The sequence below is a fragment of the Gymnogyps californianus genome, chromosome 11 (assembly GCF_018139145.2).
Source record: "Gymnogyps californianus isolate 813 chromosome 11, ASM1813914v2, whole genome shotgun sequence".
Lineage (NCBI taxonomy): Eukaryota > Metazoa > Chordata > Aves > Accipitriformes > Cathartidae > Gymnogyps > Gymnogyps californianus.
Window position 1 is genome coordinate 23,711,128 of NC_059481.1, and position 19,637 is coordinate 23,730,764.

The 19,637-nt window shown below is 57.3% G+C and overlaps 1 protein-coding gene across 1 annotated transcript in view; it reads left to right on the forward strand.

Moving 5' to 3' along the window:
• The window catches only part of ADAMTS7 (ADAM metallopeptidase with thrombospondin type 1 motif 7), a 52,454-nt gene that overhangs the window by 18,530 nt on the left and 14,287 nt on the right, over window positions 1-19,637 (forward strand). The window contains exons 12-19 of the mRNA XM_050903557.1: window positions 2,223-2,392; window positions 2,629-2,762; window positions 4,733-4,853; window positions 5,395-5,639; window positions 9,158-9,299; window positions 12,085-12,211; window positions 12,816-13,029; window positions 16,333-18,156. Of these exons, the coding sequence (XP_050759514.1) occupies window positions 2,223-2,392; window positions 2,629-2,762; window positions 4,733-4,853; window positions 5,395-5,639; window positions 9,158-9,299; window positions 12,085-12,211; window positions 12,816-13,029; window positions 16,333-18,156 (2,977 nt within the window). The remainder of the gene's footprint in view (window positions 1-2,222; window positions 2,393-2,628; window positions 2,763-4,732; window positions 4,854-5,394; window positions 5,640-9,157; window positions 9,300-12,084; window positions 12,212-12,815; window positions 13,030-16,332; window positions 18,157-19,637) is intronic.

The following is a 19,637-nucleotide window of genomic DNA, read 5'->3' on the forward strand; positions in this document are numbered from 1 at the left end:
GGCTGGGCAGCAGAAGCTTCTGGAGGGGCAGAGTTTGCTCTGTCCCATTCCACAGATAAGTCGCTCCTGCTCCGTGCAGGCAGAGAGCAGTTGGAATTTGACTCAAACAAAGAGCAAAGACTCCACGCTTGTAGATGTAAAACATATCCAGTGTCCTTTAATAACAGAAAAGAAAAGCAGGTGTTCTTTGAGCCTGATTCAGTGTCGTTTTGAAAAATCCAGCTGCTGTTTATCAACCCATTGCTTTCCGTGAGCGATTTCTGATCTGTGCCTGGCCGGAGGCCGCCTGCCCCCAGCCTGCCGGCACGGCAGCCAGCACTGGCTCTCCCCTGGAAGCATCTGAGCACTGACGGAGGAGCTGCCTTGTCCATCCCGTGATTTCTGGGCTGACCCATCTGCTCCCCAGATGTCCCCTTCGTCACCCAGTCGCTGTTGTATTATATTCAGCCAAAGCCCCCGGCTTGCCCAGGTGGCAGAGCGCCCTGGGACGGGGAGAGAAAAGGGCTTTGTGAGCAATGTTCCAGTGGCAGTCGCTTTTCAATGGCTTGAGGAGCTCTGAAAGCTGCGGGAGCGGGCTCTCTAATGAGCCTAGATGTGCTTTCTGCCCAGCTTCTTCCGTGGGCGCGTTGTTTTTAGCACATGCTGTTGAGCTGTTTAAAGAAGCGCTGTGTAATCTCGGTCCCAGGTCAAGAGCTGGGTTTGTGTTTGACATGAGTTTTGTGGCAGAAGTGCAGTTGTAGTTTATGGAGTGTTTTAAACACAGCTGCAGGCGGGCAGGAGAGCAAACACTGGAAAAGCAGCAGAATTTCCCGGGCAGTTGTTTGCTTTGGCCACCGTAGGTAAATCTTCAGCTTTGCCTTTTGGATGGAGTGAACAAACGTGAGCACTGGGCAGTCCTCCTCCCGCAGGCATTTCCTCGGGGCAGGGTATGTAAACACAACCCTAAAATAATAATTGACTTTATTCTCTTCAGCAAAGTGTGCCCGGACTTAACTGATCAGGGGAAAAGTAATTTTCATGAGGTCGTGGGGACATGGGCCGTGGAGAGTGCTGTGGCCAAAGGAAAAGGCAAGCGTCAGGAGATGGTTGGCAGTATTTTGAGAGTCTGTTGGCATCTGAGAAAAACCTGTTGTTGCTTTTAAAGTCCCTCTTTCTTTAAAAAGTCCAGGGGCAGCTTTGCCGTTCCCTTGGGCAGTAGAGGAGCAGAGTCGGAAGCGCATCCCAGGCAGGATGGAGAGCAGCTCCTCCGGAGCAGCCACAGTACGGGCACCTGGCTAACCTGGCTCGTGGGAGCGCTGGCATCTCGTCAGCCACGGTACCCGGGATGGTGAAGGAGATGTTGTACCCCCCAGGGAAGGGTGCCCGCCTGCAGCTGCAGGAGGTGGGGGGGCTTCAGACATGGACGCTGCCAGTGACACCTGACTTAATAACTGCTTTTATAGCATTGTGCGCTAGACCTGTAAAATTGGCTGTATTTCCAACATTAAGGAGAGACTGTCAAGAGGGACAAGACCCAAGATGTAGCTAATCCGGCTTGAGAGCCGTCACTCAGCAAAAGCTGCCTTTGGTCCACGGTCTCACCCTGCGTGGTCCCATAGCACAGCCTGGCAGCCGCAGCAGCAGCAGGGAGCTGGTCCAGGAGGGACTGGGAGAAGAAGGATGTGGGCCATGGTTTCCACACGTTCAAAAGCTTGCTCTGTGGAGTGGGGATCCTTCTGGGGTGAATGTTGGGTTCATAGCCAGCTTCCTTACCCAAACATTGCAGCAGAGCAATGCGTGGGTTATAACTGGGAGAGCTCCCTGTTGATTCCAGGTGGATTCAGGCTTGACGCAACCTCATGAGATCAAACCTCAGCAGCAGGTACAAAACCACCCTCCCTTAGCTGTGAATAAAAAGGGAGTTTCCCCCTGTGTGTGGTAGGTCTTTATTTGATAGGACAGGGGTAACGGTTTTAAACTGAAAGTGGGTAGATTTAGATTAGCTATGAGGAAGAAATTTTTTACAACGAGGGTGGTGAGGCACTGGCACAGGTTGCCCAGAGAAGCTGGGGATGCTTCATCCCTGGAAGTGTTCAAGGTCAGGTTGGATGAGGCTTTGAGCAACCTGACCTAGCGGAAGATGTCCCTGGCAGGGGGGTTGGAACTAGATGATCTTTAAGGTCCCTTCCGACCCAAACCTTTCTGTGATTCTCTGGTTTTTCCCTTTTCCCTCCCACGGACAGGCCGAAGTACGGGGGCAGGTACTGCCTGGGGGAGCGGAAGCGGTTCCGGATTTGCAACATCAGGCCATGTCCCCCCGACAAGCCCTCCTTCCGCCAGGTCCAGTGCAGCCAGTTCAACCCCATGCTCTACAAAGGGAAACTCTACAGGTGGACGCCGGTGCCCAACAACAGTGAGTCGAGGGCAAAGCCCACTGCCGGGTTGCTGTCTGCAGCCCCAATGAAAAACCTGAAACGCAGTCTTGCTAACACCTTGATTTTGCTGTTCGTGTCTGTAAGATTTGCCTTGCAACATGTTTATGCCTTATTTTAAATTATGGCTGGGCTTGCAGGGTTAATTTATGGTTTTGGAGATGGTTACGTGGCCCCCAGCTGCTCTGGTTTAGTTTCTGCCTGTTGGGCTCCCCAGTTAACCCCTGTGAGCTGCACTGCCGGCCGGAGGACGAATACTTTGCAGAAAAGCTGCGGGACGCCGTCATCGACGGGACGCCGTGCTACGAGATGAACGCCAGCCGCGACATGTGCATCAACGGCATCTGCAAGGTGAGTCCCACGCTGGGGCTCTCTGGGGAGGGAGCCCAAGGACCCCCTGTGCTCGGGGAAATGGAGGCAGACGCCATGACCCATCCCTTAGGTGAACACCGTCCCCTCTCTTGCATGCACTGACGGGCTGAGCTTACTCATTTTGTCATTCACCACTCAGAAAGCTTTCCTTATTTCCGTGAGGTTTGTGGCATGGGCATATTTCAGCCTCTGTGCTGGCCTCAAGGAAACAGAGCACAAACCCAAGGAAATAAAGGAAGAAAAGTTTCACTTCAAAATAATGTCAGGGATATGAAGGGGTGCGTAGAGAGGATGCCCAGCCCTGCACCCCAAGTGTGACCGGTGCTGGTGGCTGCGGGTCTGACCCGCAGCGATGGAGTTGCCTCCCCCCGCTTGGCAGCCTCTCTCAGCGTTGGGATTTGTCCTTCCTTCTGGGATGTTATTTTTCTTTCTTGGAAGCTCCCTACAAATGTGCTGCGACATGCAACGGCGTTGCTCTGGCTGCCGGCCGGGGAGGGCATCTCCCAGCATGGGAGGCACAGGAATCTGGTGGAGATGGCACGGTCAGCGCTGCGAATCATCTGGGAGATGCTGGCGTGGCTGGGGAGGCTTTGCCGAGCTGTGCCCTGCGTCCTCCAGCTGCCTTCAGTGGCAGCAAGACGGTCCCTTCATTCACACCTTCCCTTTCCCTAGGGAAGCGGTCCCGAGGTTTAGGATAGAATAAGCACACATGCAGGACATTGGATTTCTGTTGGTCTGTGGGGCAGATTCCCACCATGGAACGTGCCAAAGCCACGCTGCTGCAAAGCTGACGGCCACGTGTCACCAGGGACATGCACAAGCAGGCAGGACACGGTTGAGTCTGCCGTAGTGTTAGATAAAGACGCTCTCTGAAAGGCTTTTTGGAAAAATGGGCTTTTTGGAAGGCACAAAGAGCAGCAGGAAAGGGGGAAAATAATCAGTCAACGAGTTTCCTTGCAGCCTCTTATACAAAAACCGTTCGTGGAAACTTTCCCCTCTCACCGGCCGTGCTGCCGGAGGCAGCGGGCAGGGGCCCGACGGCAACTGGAGGCTTTGAGAAGGTGCCGTTTCCTCCTGCAATAGGCTCGAAGTTACTTCAGAGGCTGCGGCGCGCTGATGCACAGGCGCGGGCTGGAGGGAGGGCGCGGGGGTCATGATTTTTACTTGGTGCGTACAACGGGGTGCGATCCAGCAGCTCGCGACGGGTGACGGCACGTTTAGCCAGAGCTCACTGCACACAAAATCCTCCTCGCCGCTGAGCCTGCTGCTGGCTGCGACACCAGAGTTAAACCTGGCTCGCTACGGGCTGTCGCAGTAGTTTAGACAGTGCTTGCTTCTGCTGTAGGTGTGTGCCAGCGGTGCCTGGGCACCTCCTCGGGCAGCGAAGGCTGAAGGCTCCTCGGTGGCACAGGACCCAGCGGGACCCCTTGGGGTCTTGGCTGCGGCTTTCATGGTGCAAAATCACAGGGAGGCTCTTGCTCTGCGCAGCTCGAGCGATTTGGCATGAGATTTAGAGAGTGTTTCAGCAGAATATAAAAAAGGTGTTCGGGAAGTGTTTTGAAACAGGACTAGCAGGGCCAAGGACCAAGGGGCTTTACCAGCTCGGCTCGGCACTTAACGTGTGCCGACAGGCTCTGCTGCCCGGGGACTCGGGTAGGAAAAGGTATAAACAAGATGTGGGTCGTGATCCTCACTGCGTATGAACAGGACAGCAAGACAGCGAGAACGTGTCAGAGAAACCCGTATTGCAGCCGATGTGGCTGCCTCACCACCCATCCTGCAAAAAGACTCCCGCTCGCCCCTCTCTCCCACCCAAGTCCCTTATTTCCCACCGTTTAGGACCAAGGCTGGTCCTCCTCTCCCTCGTTCCTGCCGAGTCGGCGGCCGATGGCGCGGTGCGAGGCTGGGGGCGTGCGGGGCCGCGGGCGGCTGACGGGGCTGCCTTGCAGAACGTGGGCTGCGACTACGAGATCGACTCCAACGCGGTGGAGGACCGGTGCGGCGTCTGCCACGGGGACGGCTCCACCTGCCACACCGTCAAGAAGACCTTCGAGGACAGCGAGGGGCTGGGTAAGGGCGCTCGGCTCCGTCCCCAAAACACCGGGTGCCTGTTCCACCCGGAGCCGGGCTCGCTGCTGCTGCTGCTCATTTGCAGTGTGGTTTTTAATCACGACTTGTCGATTCGGATGGGATAAGACCTGAGCGGCAGCATGGGGAGACGTGGCGTTGCCGTTCCACTTCTTGCTCCTCGGAAGAAAAATATCCCCTTGCTGCTCTTTGTGTCTAAAGGCCTGAAAACAAATCTGTGCACGCTGGAGCCAGTTTGGAGAGGTTTAAGGGGATTTTGTGTGTTGACAAGGACATGTTGAAAGTGTGGTAAACACCTTGCCAGCACCCGTGTGGGAAATGTCTCGCTCTGCCATGGGCTCTCCCAGCAGGGAATGCAGCTGGGCTCGGTGCAAGGTGGGGTTTGGTGCCTGTTGGTGCCTTACAGAGATGTAAGGATTGGCATGATGCTGGCACCCGAGGGACACTAGCACCCACCAAAAGCACATATCGTCTCTGCCACGTCTTTTACTCCCCCAAGACCAATGCTCAGTTCTGTTCCCAGGTTACGTCGATATTGGGATTATCCCCGTGGGAGCGCGGGAGATCCGGATTGAAGAAGTCGCAGAAGCCGGGAATTTTCTGGCGCTGCGGAGCGAGGACCCGGAGAAGTATTTCCTGAACGGCGGCTGGACCATCCAGTGGAATGGGGACTACAGGGTGGCGGGGACCACCTTCACCTACAAGAGGACAGGGAACTGGGAGAACCTCACCTCACCGGGGCCCACCGTGGAGCCCGTGTGGATTCAGGTACGGTCCAGGATCTGCTGGTGGTCGGGGTGTGTGGCAGGGAGGATGGGGGGGACAGAGCTGCCGACTCTCCGGCCTTCCCGTGCAGGGCTGAGCTGCCGTGGTCCATCACGGCACTTCCCTGCCGTCCGAGGGATGGAGCCACGTTTCTGTGGGAGCCAACAGCGGGAGCAGCCGCGCACGCACTGCTGGCCCAAGGAGCGTGTTTCCAGCCCATGCCGCTGCCGGCTGAGCCTCATCCCCTTTGCAGCATCCCTCAAAATATTTACACAGCGGAGAGAGCATGAGGAGAAAGAGCCCCTTTCCTGAGGCCTTTCCCATATCTTATCAAGAGCAGGGGAAGAGCCCGCGGTGCTTCTGGCAGGGCTGGAGCAGCCAGCAGAGGCGGTGGGAGCTGGGAGCCGTCGCGATGCCGTGGGCGGTGGCAGAGGGTGGCCCACCGGCACCCCTCGGCAGTGCCGCGCTCCCGCCAGCGCCGTGCCCCCCTCTGCACCGCCTGATGCTGTGGTGAGGAGCTCGGCCCGTGGGGTCGTGCTCCCTAGTCCAAACCCAGGTGATGCCGCCCAGGATGCTGCAGGTCAGGCTCTGCTTCCTCACGAAAGTCCTTGAGGCAGAAGGTAAAAATCCAAAAGGATCATTTAAAATCCTCTGTAACAGCTAGAAATTTCAAGTTTTACTCTTTTTTGCATGTGGGAATTCCGTAAAGCTACTTCCCTCCCCAGAATAAGTTGTTATTGTTCATCAGACCCCCGAGGCTTTGAGGAGGTGAGCCCCGTTGGGGACCGATGCTGCCTGGTGTCAGTCACAGCTCCCAGGGCCTGCCGCTCTGCCTGCCTGGGTCAGGGCAGGAGAGGTTACAATTAACCACATAGGCAAAAAAAAAAAAAATTAAAACCAAATTGCATCGCAGCAGTGTGTTTCCAGGATGGCAGAGTTGCAGACAGGAGGGGAGCATCTGCCCATCTCCTGCTCCCGTCAGGCGTTGCCTCCAGCAGCCAGCCTTTGTGCAGAGCAGGCAGTGGGGGAGCAGACTTAGCAGACAATGAACTTCAGGGGTTATTTATTTCTACATGACCTGCTCACCCTAATGGTCCTTTTACCTCCGGGTCGGCAGGAGAGTCTCGGTCTTTATCCTGACGATGGAGCACAAAGTTGCTTCCCCAGGCTTGCGCGGCTGCCCAGGGACTGGTCCTGCTCCGAGCCCTCGGCTGCTGCCCCTGCTCCCTGGGAATCCCCTTCTTGAATTCACGCATCCTGCAAACACTTTCAATATGAGCCCAACTTGACTGTCGCTAATCCCCTCCTCTGCTGCAGCAGCGGCAGCTCTAGCACTTTTCTGGAGATTGCCTTATTTTGCAAACCAATCCCACTCTGTTAATTTTCACCTTGTTTCCATGGAAAAGAGTTGCCTGGGGGATTACTTTTCAGCATGGCTTTATATTTCAATGAGCTCTGTGCAGCTTTGCCATGGTTATAACTGTCGGTGGGGAGGGTGGTGGAACGGCAGCGCAGTGCAGGGGGCTCAGGGCCATCCCTGCCGGGCAGGTCTCTCCGGAGCTGCTCGCTGCTGCTGCTGCTGTGCCTGGTTCTGCAATTGCTTCCCCTGGGAATGGCCACCAGGACGGTCGGGAGTGAGGGATCTGCCAGTTAATGCAAAGCTGTTGGGAGCCAACATCCTCGTGCCCATGAGGCCAAGCTTTCCCCCGGAGAAGCTGGTGGGAATCTTCCCACGGGCGATGGCACAGCCGGCACCAGGCTGAAATTCCTTGTGGTGCAAAGTGTGTCACAGAGGCAGTGACCGCCACGGAGGTATGTCCCACGGACCCCCCAGACCCCCCCGGCCCCAGCAATCACGGCTCAGCCCGGTGCACTCTTCCCGAGCATCAGCCCCTTTGCAGAGGCTTGCCCTGGAGCCTGGCCACGCCGAGCAGCCAAAGTCTTTGCCTTTTGCATTTCTTTCAGCAGAGGCTCAGGATGAAATGTGAGCGGGATCCTGGGCTCGTCTGCCGCCAAGTGCTGCTGTTAATGGGAACGCTGGCGTGCTCGGCACCCGCAAATCATTTTCTGGGATTCGTAACCTAATTAAAACCTTTTGACAAAAATGTTTCAATATTCATGAAGAGGTTTTGGAAAGACGCCCTTGCTCCCGCCAAAGCTCCAAGAACAACAAAGCTTTGGCAATAATGGGAGCACTTAGGCTAAGAAAAACAAGGTTAAACTCCCAGCCTTTGCTGAGCGCTGCGCGGGAGGTGCTTTGGGCAGGATTTGTGTCAACCACAGGAGCCACTTTGGGCGTGTTGAGAGCAGCGGGAACCTGTTTCAAGTGGGGAGCAATTAAGGAAATTCCTTCAGGCACATGTCGCCATCAGCCATCGCCGGCATTTGCTGCCAGCGGCTCCCTCCTGTTTGTTGCAGCCCCGGGTGTCACACCGGGGTGGGTGCACCCCCAGCCACGGTGCATGGGGGATGGATGGCAGGCTGCAGCCCTGACGCGGTCAAGCCACTCGCCTGGTGCCACCCGGGGCACATTGGTGGCAGGTTGGAGATGCAAACAAGGACCGACACAGGTAGCCGGCATCTCGAGCTGAGATGTGCTGTGGGGCTTCCCCGGGGCAGTTGCTGGAGCACAACGCTCCCTGGGACACGCGGAGGTGAGTGGATTTGATTCCTCCTTTGCGGGGCTGGACTCTTGCTGGCCATCCCCTTCCCTTCCTTCTGCCACCATCCCAAAGGACAGGTCACTGTGACGGATGTTCACCTGAGCGTCCATCCATCCAGGCCAGCCACCATCAGTCCGGCAGATGGGGCTGGGAGCAGTCAGAGCCTCCCTCCAGCCATAACATCCCTCGCTGAGAGTTCAGGAAGAGTGATGGAGGGAGGCAGACGTTGCTCAGCATGCTCCCGGCCGGCGGGAGCGAGCAGTGGGTCTGTCCGTGCGGGGAGGGTCGTTCCTGCCCCACGTGCTGCAGAGCCAGGGCTGGGCTGGGGCCGGTGGTGGCACATGCAAAACCTCCTGCCCCAGCTCCGGCTGCAGGGAAGGGGACGTCTGGCCGCCCTGGACCCTTCACTGTGCTGAACCTTGAGAAGGTTCTTGGACGGGGTTGCATTTGGCAGTGGGACTGGACAGGATTAACAGGGGAATCCTTCCAGGCTCTTCGTCAGGGGAGGCATAAAACCAAAGTCCTGGTGATTCTCAGTGCTCTCACTGTTATTTTTTGTTACTACCTGACATTTCTCCAAGCCCAGCACTCTGAGCTGGGGCAGCTCCTCTGCTCCTGCACTGCTTCGGCCATTTGCTAACCCCATTTCTGAAACGGTCGTGAGCTGCTACTGGGGTACAGGTGATGCAGCCCTGGTATGGAGCTGGACAGAGAATCACATCTTTATGGGCGTGCTGGGCAGGTTGTTATCTCCTGAAAAGCCCCTGGGGTGCAATGGCCAACCCCGACTGCTCTGCACTAGCCACCTCTGCCCGTTGCCCAGGGCCAATGCACTGACCGCCCCTTGTCTCGCCGCAGCTGCTGTTTCAGGAGACCAACCCCGGCGTGCGGTACCAGTACACCATCCAGCGCCCGGCCGACAGCGAGAACGAGATCGAGCAGACAGAGTTCCTCTGGCGCTTCGGCTCCTGGACTACATGCACAGCCACGTGTGGGACCGGTGAGTCCAGCTCCTGCGGGACCCGGGGCTCGGCTGCCCGCGGTGGAGGAGCGGAGCAGGCAGAGCATCCACGTACTTCGGGGATGCCTTAGAAATTCCTGGGTCTTTGGTTTCAGGAGGTCTGGGGTAGGGGGGGAAGCGACATCTGCTGAGGTCACCACTCCCCGGTGCCCCCGCCGCGCTTGCTCGCCGGACCCCGCGCTTTATCAGCTCTTTGCTCCTTGCTCGGTGTCCTGTTACCGCGCCGGGTGTTCCTCGGCGTCAGGGTGATGGAGACAAAAGAGCTTTAGAGAAATCCGGGGAGTGTCGAATGCCTGTCTCCCGCCTGACTGGGCCTCTCCGGGGGGATCATTTCCAGGGTTTTACGGAGAGCACGTGGGAGGGTGCCTGGCGCGGGCAGAGCACCCAGGTCCCACGGTGCCCCGTGGTGTCGGACACTTGCTTCCCCACCTCCTGCCCCACTGTGCCGCTGGCCAGGTGTCCCAGGGCCCCCCGGGCAGCTTTTGGGGCGGCCGATGGAGGGGGACAGTCCAGGCACACTGCAAGGCGGGAGGCTGGCACCAGCGAGCGCTTCCTCGAGAGCATCTGCCACTAAAAAAAGAAATTCAAAGACACTCATCCTTTCTAGGTAGCACAGGGTGAGAGGTGATGTTTCCTGCCTGTTCCTGGGAGATAGGTGTGGATTCCTGCTTGGAGCAGGAGCGTTGTAGTGCGGCAGGAGCTGGCGGGGCGTTTTACATACATTTACGCTGAGAGCTCTTCGCTGTGAGTTTGCACGGGCCCTGCAGCGTGGGGAGTCAAGGACGGGAGCTACGGGCACTTGCTTTTCTTTAAAACCAGCTTTCCTTTGCAAGGTTTGATTGCTTGGTTTCCAGAACAGAAGGGAAGTACAGGAGCAAATCAGGCAGCGGTTGGGTAAGGATGCTTACCCTGTCTGGCTGCAGACGAGCGGCTGGAGGAGGGCTGAGCCCCTCTCCCTGGGCTGGATGACGGTGTGAGCTGAGACGTGGATTTGGGAGAGCTCAGGCTGAGCCTCTTCTGCAGGGGCCAGCCCCAGGGCCCCAGCCCCGCCAGCCCCATAAGCTCCCGAGCGCTTGAGCCAGGGTACAACTCAGCAGCTTCAGCAGGGTGCTATCAATCTCAGCTGATGGCGGTGGTTAATATTTACAGCTCTCCCAAGTCACGGGTCAAGTACGTGTTGTAAAAAGGAGGACAAAAGCAGGCAGCGAGGCGGCGTGTTGAGGGTGAGGTCATCCTGAAAAATGTCGTCCCATGAGCGCTGCAGACCGGGGGCAGGAGGCTTCGGCGGGTCATTCATCCATGAGCTGCGGCTGGGGCAGAAGGCTGCCAAAAAAGAGCTGTGCTGCTGTCAGTTGGCTCCCCTTCGGACACAGCCCCCCCGAAAGCCTCAGTGTGTGTGTGTATGTATGTGTGTGTGTGCACGTGCACACGCGTGTGCTCTGATGGCTGGATGCAGCTCTGGCCAGCCCATCGGGGAGTGCGGGATGGTGGTGCCGGGATGGCTGCAGCATCTCCGCCGTTCGCTGTCCTGCCCCACGTGTGCTCCTCCACATGGCTTCAGCAGTCCTAACACACGGTGCCTGCAGACCGGAGGTGTCCGTCCTGCGCCGCGGCTGCAGAGGCTTTTTGCAAAGGGAGAGAGGCGGAGAAAGGCTTTTCCCCCCAGCCAAGGGGTCCCTCCGGCAGCGGGGTGTTTTCTGCGGAGCCTCCGCCGGCTGCATCGCTATTAAATCCCATTAGGCAGCTTGTGGAAGGGCATTTTTCTGCAGCTCTTTCATCTCACTGCTCACTATAAAAGCTGTAGGGTAGTTAAGTTTTTACTCCAGAGATTTCTGCTCAGCAGCTCGCCCCTTGCATTGCCTGTGACCAAAGGACACAGCCGGAGGCCACCAGGACTGAGCCAGGGTCATTGCAGAAATCTGAGAGTGGGAGCCAGCAGAAGGCTGGTGACGTTCCTGCTTTTGACCCGTTTTGTCCCTGTGAACCACTTGGTACAGAGACAAAGCACTGGGAGGGCGAGCAGAGACATCTCATGGAGTTTGCGACGATTGAAGCAAGCCGTCTCTCCGAGTTTGGCGTCTGCCAACAGTTCTGGACACGGTTGTCCTCACCTTGCCTTCTGTGGAAACTCTTGCCATTCCTTAGGTATTTCCTGACATCCCTAAGCCCTGAAAGAACAGGTATAATCTGGCAGCTGTTTTTTAAGGGAGAACAAGGTTTGCCAACTCTTTCCGTGATCTGTTTTTAGCTTTCTGTGTGAGCAGCCCTGGACTCGCTCTCAGGGCAGGAGCCAAGGTTTGCCTTGTGCTGGACAGACAGACACCACGTCCCGCCAGCCCCAGGGAAGGACTTTGGCTGCGGTCTGCTGATTGTAATGCCTGGAAGCCCGTGCCCTGGCTGGACTGGTGTTGCTTACATCCATCCATCCCTCCCTGCCATCCCAGATGTCCCTGCTTTGCAGCCGCGTATCCAGGATCGTTTTCCAGCCCAGTTGAGCTCTGTAGGTCTCATCACACATGTGTCAGATTAAGGCCAGGTATCCAGCTCTGTTTTTCCCACCTGGGTACACTGGGAGCACTGGTGTTGTTGGGCTCCATGAGGGCATCGGTACCTCAGCAGAAGCGGGCTCTCGACTTCCAGTTTCAGTGGCGGTTTCATTTTCTTTCCCCTATTTTTGGTGGCTCAGGCTTACCTTAGGGCCTCCTCTCGCTCGGTGGTTCGGTTCGATTTTCGTCTCGAGCCAAGCCCTTGCCTGTGTCCGCAGGGGTGCAGCGGCAGATCGTGCACTGCGTGGAGAAGCTGGCCGGCATCGTGGAGGAGCGGTACTGCGACGCGCTCACCCGCCCCGACGACCAGCAGAGGACGTGCAGCGAGGAGCCCTGCCCGGCCAGGTCCGCTGGATTTCCCCTCGCTCCTTCTCAGCGAAACTTCAAAGTCCAAACTGCCCGAACAGCGTGACCAGGGTCGGGGGCACCTTGGTCGCTGCCATGCCCGGATTGCACCAGGATGTGTGCAGCTATTTGCATCCGTTGCTTTTGCACCTCTCCTGTCCCTGTACTTGAGAATGGGTCCCAGACCCTGCGTTGGTCCATGGGAGCAAATCCCAATGGTTACCCAACTGCCGCAGTGCCTTGCTTGTCGGCAGACCACGAGCCGCGCAGGAAGGCACCATCCTGGCAGGGCCAGGAGCCCTCTGCTCTGTGCAAATAACCATCCCCGACACAACATGGGGACTAATCCATCCCTGACCCTCAGTCCAGGCGCCCTGACCTTGGGCTGAAACACAAGCCACAGTTGGGATCCTAATTCCCCCCGTGCCCCCCGGCCCCGCTGCTGGTTACAGGCTGCTGAAGCCCGTGTGCATCTCGCGTACATCTCCTGGCCCCGAACACCTCTCGGTTGGCGGTGGCTGAAGCCCACCGCCCTGCAGCACTCGGCGTGGTGGGGCACGGCACAGAGCCCGGCTCAGACATTTCCCCTTTCACGTTTCCCCAGGTGGTGGGTCGGCGAATGGCAGAAGTGCTCGGCCACCTGCGGCCGGTCGGGGCTGATGAAGAGGACGGTGCTCTGCATCCAGAGCGTGGGGCTGGATGAGCAGAGGGCCTTGCAGCAAGCAGACTGCCAGCACCTCTCCAAGCCAGACGCCACCGCGCCCTGTCACCGGGAGGTCCCCTGTCCCTCCCAGTGGGCCGTGGGGAACTGGTCCGAGGTAAGAAGGAACGTCGGGGAGGTCCCGGTGTCTTGCAAAGCTGAGGGGAGCTGGGGACAAAGTGCCCCCAGGCGTCCTCAGCCTGCCTGAGAGTGATGGGCGTGCTCCTGCTTACAGGGAAAATTCGTGGATGTGTTTCTGTGGCTCACGTTGTAACGCCAGCTCACACGGACGGGAATTTCATTGCAGGGGAGGTCTCAGAGTGAGGAAGGAGCACCGGGCTGTTGGACTCTGCTCCACCTTCTCTGAGCCTTGCTGCTCCCTCAGTCAGGGTGACGGCCACGCTCCGTGCTCGATGCAAGGAGGGCAGAAACAAGAGGCTTTCAACCCTTCACTGTATTTCCCAGCACCATAGGCCTTCCCCTTTGTTTTGGCAGAAGCCTTGAAAATATTTCTTGCCTGCTGAGGCAAGGCGTTAGGGGCAAGCCGGGGTCTGGGTGCACCACGCACGTGTGTGCCGGCCGGTGGGCATCTGCTCCCGGCAGCGTGACCTGACCCTGGGGTGAAGCTGCCTCGTCTCTGCTGCAGGGGTGGGCAGAGGCAGAGACCCCCTCAGCGATGCTCCCAGGGAATGGGGGGGAGCGGGGGGCATCACAAATTTTTCAACAGTTTTTTTAAAAAGAGAGGGAGAGGCCAAAAAACCCCCATGTGTAAAATGCCATGGTCTGCAGACACCCTGTGTAGCCTTTATTTATTTTTGTACTTCTGTGGATCAGCTTAACCGCAGGTTGAGGGTTTTAACCAGAAAATTATAACTCCTAATTTAAGCAGTGGTTTCAAAAAGCGTTCAGCGTGAAGACAAATATCGGGAGAGAAATGAGAGAGCCTGGGAACTGAGCTTGTTGCTAAGAAACAAATGGAATAAAAATGCGAACAGAAAATTTGAAGGCTAAATGAGAGCTATTTAGAAATATTTTTCTAGGGGCCCACAAAAGCCACAACTGCAGGGCTGAGAAAGACGGCTGCAACAGTTTAAAGGGAAAACCATGAATTGGCCGCGGGTCTGTGCACAGAGCCAGCCCAAGCCATCACAGTCGTCCTCTGTGGTGTTGACATCGACGGATCTGTGAGCCCAGAAAAAACTTGCTTGAGATCTTGAGATGTCTGTAATTTTTCTGTCCTTCTTTCATTTAAAGCGAGAGCCCTCTTTCTTCTCCATTTCCACCACCACCAGTAAGTAGAGAAATTTGAGGGGCTTGGAAGCTTCCCGGAAAGATGGTCCTTCTGTCCAGCGATAATAATAGGGAGTTGTTGCTTTTTCTGTACTTGCAGACCCTCAGGCCGGGCAGCACGTACGCCTGTCTGGTACTGGCAGCGCCCGGGCAGCCCGTGAAGCTGAAGGGGTTATTTGCGGTTTGGGTAGCCCAACAAAGTGCTTAAACACTGGGACTTAGTGCCTTCAGAAGGACCCTAAAGCAATGTATATCCAGCTTTATGGACTTCCCAAAGAAGTTTTCAGTGCGGTCAGAAGTATTATTTGTTGTCCATTAATACACGAACGGGAGCGTCCGTCTCCTGGCAGGAGCGCGTCCCACCGTGCAGCCTGCTGTGATGCCTCCTGCAGTCGTGTGCTTGATGCTAAACCCTCCTGCAAGCCCTGGGTGTTCCTCCCTGAGGCTCCTCACAGCCATCGTTTCTTATCTGTGTCCCAGAGGCTTTCCTGATAACAGAGCCTTGGCAAATAAGCCCCCTCCTTCCCCCTGCAAGAGCTGCGATACCTGGAATTTATCTCCTGGATGGAGCTGGAGGCATTTGCTGAGAAATTTTAGCTTAAGGCACGCGCTGTGGGAGCTGACGTCTGTTTTCCCTGATTTGGCAGTGCCATCCCAGTAGGGAGAAGCAGCTTGCTTGCACCCCTCCCGCAGATGTTAAGGTGCAGTAATGTTTTGTTTCGGCAACACTGCGTAGCGGGTGGAAATGCCTGGCGGTGGCCACGCGGTGTTATGGACAGTCCCTCCTGCCGGGCACAGTCCTCAGGGTCGCTCCGGCTCCTGCCCAGCATTGTCGAGGAGACACGGAGCTGGGGATGCCCCGGCCGGCGCGGCATGGCACGGCGGCCCCGGCTGCTGGGTCAGCATCTCCTCCGGACAGACCCTGCCTGGGAGGAGACGTCCCACGGGGTGGGCACCCACCCGGGAGCCCACCAGGACTGGCGTGGGGTGCAGGGCAGGTCCCGACCAGGCACCTGACCCTCGCCAGGACTGAGCAAAGACGAGAAAAGCTCAAAATACGGGAGTATATATTGCCTGAGGAGCACATCTCCCATCTCCCGGCCAGCCCAGCCCAGCAGCTCTGCCTGTCCACCTTAACCTCTTGATTTCCACGTGCTGGTGGTGGCTGCGCATCAAACCGTCGCCTCAGCCCATCCATTTTCATCCAAATAGCAGGGATTTCAGCAGAAATCCCCTCCGCTGGGTTTGTTTGCCTTGTTGACCGTTTGTTCTTGTTGGCTGGGTCATGTAAGGCGCTTTGATGTACATGACTAATGCTCTGTGCATCTGTCACCGCAAACTGCGGTGGCCTGTGGCTTGTGCAGCCCACATGTGATGTTAGTAGCGCTATGATTTACTTATCCAGCAGAAAATTTTGCTGTCCTTCTTTCCAGCTTGTGGGTTTCTTTTATACTGAACAATCTCAAAGAGACCATTATGGTGAAGGAGGGAGTGTCCTCAACAAAGCTCCTTATTGACCCTTGCTTTTTCCCTACTAGGACAACACCCATGTTATTATCCCCTGCTTCAGAAAATTCTTTTCTAGAAGAAGAGATGCAATTCATGGCGATAGGTCATAGAAAAGACCTATTAGATCATCTTACCCAATGCCCTTCACAATGTCCATCTCCCGGGAAAATTGTTTCTGGCTGGAGTGCAGGTCAAGGATCACCCTGAGCAAAGTACCCTGCAATACCAGCCCTGCACTGGGACGGTCTCTAACGGGGAGACAGCCCCAGAGGTAGATTTGGCCGGTAATAACACTGCGTACTGGTGTGACCAGTGCCCTCTGCTCCTGACTCCTAGTACGGGGGACCCCATGCCACTGGTGGGACTGGCACAGGAGACGTCTTGGGTCCCAGGTGGGTGGTGGGAGTGTGGCAGAGCGACATGGAGCCCCTCCTCCCTGTGCCCAAAGCATTGCGGCACATGGGACGGTCGAGCACCCACTTCGGTATCTCAGAGGTGAGCACCGGCGAGTGGCACAGGCACGGCTGTGGCACTGCTGCCGTCCCCGTCCCCGCTCCTCCTGCTGCACCCTGCATCGCCCGCACTCCCGTTCCTGACGTTTGCATTTCTCTTCCTTTCCCAGTGCTCCGTGACGTGTGGAAATGGGACACAGAGGCGCCCTGTTTACTGCAGCAACAGCACTGGAGCCGCTTGTGACCCTGCAGAACGACCCAGCTCGGAAACTATTTGCTCCTTGCCGCAGTGCCAGAAGAAATTAGACAATGCCAACACAGACTGGTCTGGCAGTGGGTCCTCCAGCAGAGAGATATTTAATGAAATCCATTACATCCCCAGCAACCACATTGCTAAATTTAACCCCTTAATTTCAAATATTCCGGAGTCCAATGATGTCAATATCATCACTGAGGAGGACTTCTCAGCCAAGAAGGGAAATGTCTTTGTTGACGATTTTTACTACGATTATAATTTTATCAACTTCCATGAGGATCTGTCTTACTATCCCTTCACGGAGAAAGAGACCAAAGGCGAGGGGCATAAGCCAGAGCTGAGCACCAACGACGTGGAGGGGTCCCGTGAGATGCCTGCTGATGTCCTGCACACTGTCAAGCCAGGAGGAGGAGCAAGTGAGGACCACCTGGTGACCAGCAAAGCAAATCCTTCTGCTCCTGTGCACGGCGAAGGAGAGACAGAGCCTGGGGGTTTAGCCGTGAATGACCTCCTGAGCGTGGTCCCCAAGGATGCGGGGACAGCTGCTCCCAAATATGCCATCCCTGACTTCATGGGTGAGGAGGAGGAGGACGCAACGCTTGTGCCCCGCTCCGAGGACCACCCACCCACTGAGAGCACCACAAGTCACCACTCTGCAAACAGCCACAGCCACCCATCCCTGGATGAACCCCGTGGAGCCGTGCCGACAAGGACCAGTCCTGGGGAGGATGCTCCAGCCCGTGGCCTCGCTCCCCAGGCTCCTTACCTGGACGATCCCTCCCCGCCACTGCCCGCTGGCAGAGGCAGCACTGGCGCAGACATGTCCAACAGTCTGGGAGAGCCGGGGAGCAGCGGTGAGGGGCACGTGAGCACAGAGGGGCCGGGTAACACCAGCGGTGAGCAGCACGACCTGGCCGGCTCTGTGGAGAGAGGCCGTGAAGACTCAAGGGAAATGGGTCTTGTCATCACCGGCGATGCTAACAGTGCTGCCCCCAAGACCAAGGAGCAGGAAGGGTGGGCAGAAATGCCGGAGGGGACGGCGGGCACGCACGCAGCACTGGCGGCCAACGAGCAAGCCCGTGGGACAGAGAGGGCAGGTCTTTCCTTCCCCACCCCGCAGGGACCGGGGTGGGAGATAGGAAGGAGTGCTGGCAGCACCCATCCCGCTGGGAGTCCCTATCCCACGGGTGCTGACGGGGGCCCCGTGGGGCAAGCAGGGCACCAGCCAGAGCTCCGCACCCCCACATCCCTGACCTCGGCCCCCTTGGTGGCCACTACAGCCTTTCCACCAGCAGTGTCCTTGTCCCCCGCCGTGCCCGGGCCAGCCACCCAGCTCACCTCCAGCGGCCTCACTCAGCAACATGCCCTGGCACCAGCCATGCCGACGGCCCCGGCTCACAGCCCTCCCACGCACCCAGCGGGAGCGTCGCCCTCTGAGTCCCCACCAGCGTGGTGGACCGTGGGGGTGTCCCACCACCCGGAGCCAGCATCGCCCCGTGCACAGGAAGCCTCCCGCGGGGCCCCGCTCAGCAGTGCCATGCCAGGGGAGCGCTCACCGTGGGCAACCCCAGGGCCATCTGCTTTCAGTGATGGAGTGCACGAGTTATCCCAGCCCACCCCCACCCCCCCGCTGCTCTGGGAGAAGAAAAAGACGGAGAAGGAGGAGGCTTTGCTTCTGCCGTTGACCACCATGGCAGCCACTGCGATGCCCAGCTGGGAGGTCGGGAACTGGAGCGAGGTATGTGTTGAGTCCCATTAAAAGCGTGACATGGCCGGTACGGAGGTGAGAGACCTGTCCTTCTCCTGGCTGGTCTCTGGGGCATTGCTCTTTGCATGCAAAAAAGTGTGCATGGCTCACACACGGTCCAACTGCCGCTCCGTCCTGTCCCGCTCCCTTGGGCACCGGCCACGGCAGCAGCTCCTTGTGCTCCGCAATGCTCGGCTCAGCCCAGTCCGACACGTTTGCAATCAGCTGGCTTGCTGCCCTGGCACACACCCCTGCTCCAGGAGGCCTGGTTCCCCCATGCACGGCGTTCCCCAGCTCTGCAGGGAGGGTCCCGGGGCGGCAGGTGCTTGGGCAGTGGTGGCAGTACACGGCAGGCAGGGAAACGCGCTCCCCACCCGAATCCCTGCCCGCTCTGGAAGAGCAGGCAAGCGCAGAGCCCCCATGCCGGGGCTGGGCACCCGGGGAGGCCAGAGCCTGGCACAGGAGCAAGCTCCAGCACAGGAGCAAGCTCCTGCCGTTGTATGGGAGAGAGTATCTTAAAATATGCCACGAAAAGACAGAAATTTAAATGTCAAGTGTAAGGCGCATCAGGGCTGCAAATTACCAAAGGGAAGGGGCTGTGCTGAATGCAGGGAATGGGGGATTATCAGCAATTATCAGCTATCTTACTGCCTAGCTGTCCCGGGGCTGCTCTCTGCATAGCATTTGCACTGGCAGACAAACGGCTGCTGCAATTCACAGTAGCGGGCTTTTATCAGAAAGCACAAAAATAACAAGCCTTCGGTGTCGTGGAGCACCGGAGACTGAGCGTTGGGGGAGTCTTTTAAGAAGGCTGCACAAAGGACCCAGTAACGGTCAGGACAATACTTAATATCAGCAAAAATACAGTCCCACATGTGGGGTTTATAAAAGAGCTTTGAACATCACTTGAGCCAGGGTGCTGGAGGGAGCTCTGCCGCGGGGATGGGACTGGTGGCAGCCCTGTGACATGGAGGCACACGGGTGTGTTTTGAAAGCCCTGCAAAGGCTTTTGAGATGGAAAGGCTGCTACAAAATAAATCAGATCATTCTCGACAGCGAGGGGTGGATCCAAAAGAGGAGGTGGCGGCACTGCCTTTCGGGTGAAGAGAAATCTTTACTGGATTACTCTTTACTGAAAGAGCAGGGGACAGGCAGTGCTTGTGAAAGAAGGGCATGAAACAGAGCTTTATGAGACAGCAGTCAAACGGTTGAAGCCATTAGTGCTAATTAAGAGAGACCTAGCAGGAAAAAAAGCTAAAGGCATCTCCATCCACAGAGATCCCCGGTGCTGCCGCGTTTCCCACCAAGCTGTGGGTGGCCGTGGCTGGGGCGATGGCCATCGCTGCTGGGGTCCGGGGTCACGGCATGAGAATCCTCCTGGAAGCCAAAAGCTGAACAGAGAGAGAAAAGACAGTCCCAGCCAGACCAGAAATGACTGAAATGGGTTATGGAGGAGGATTTGCCTCCTCCTT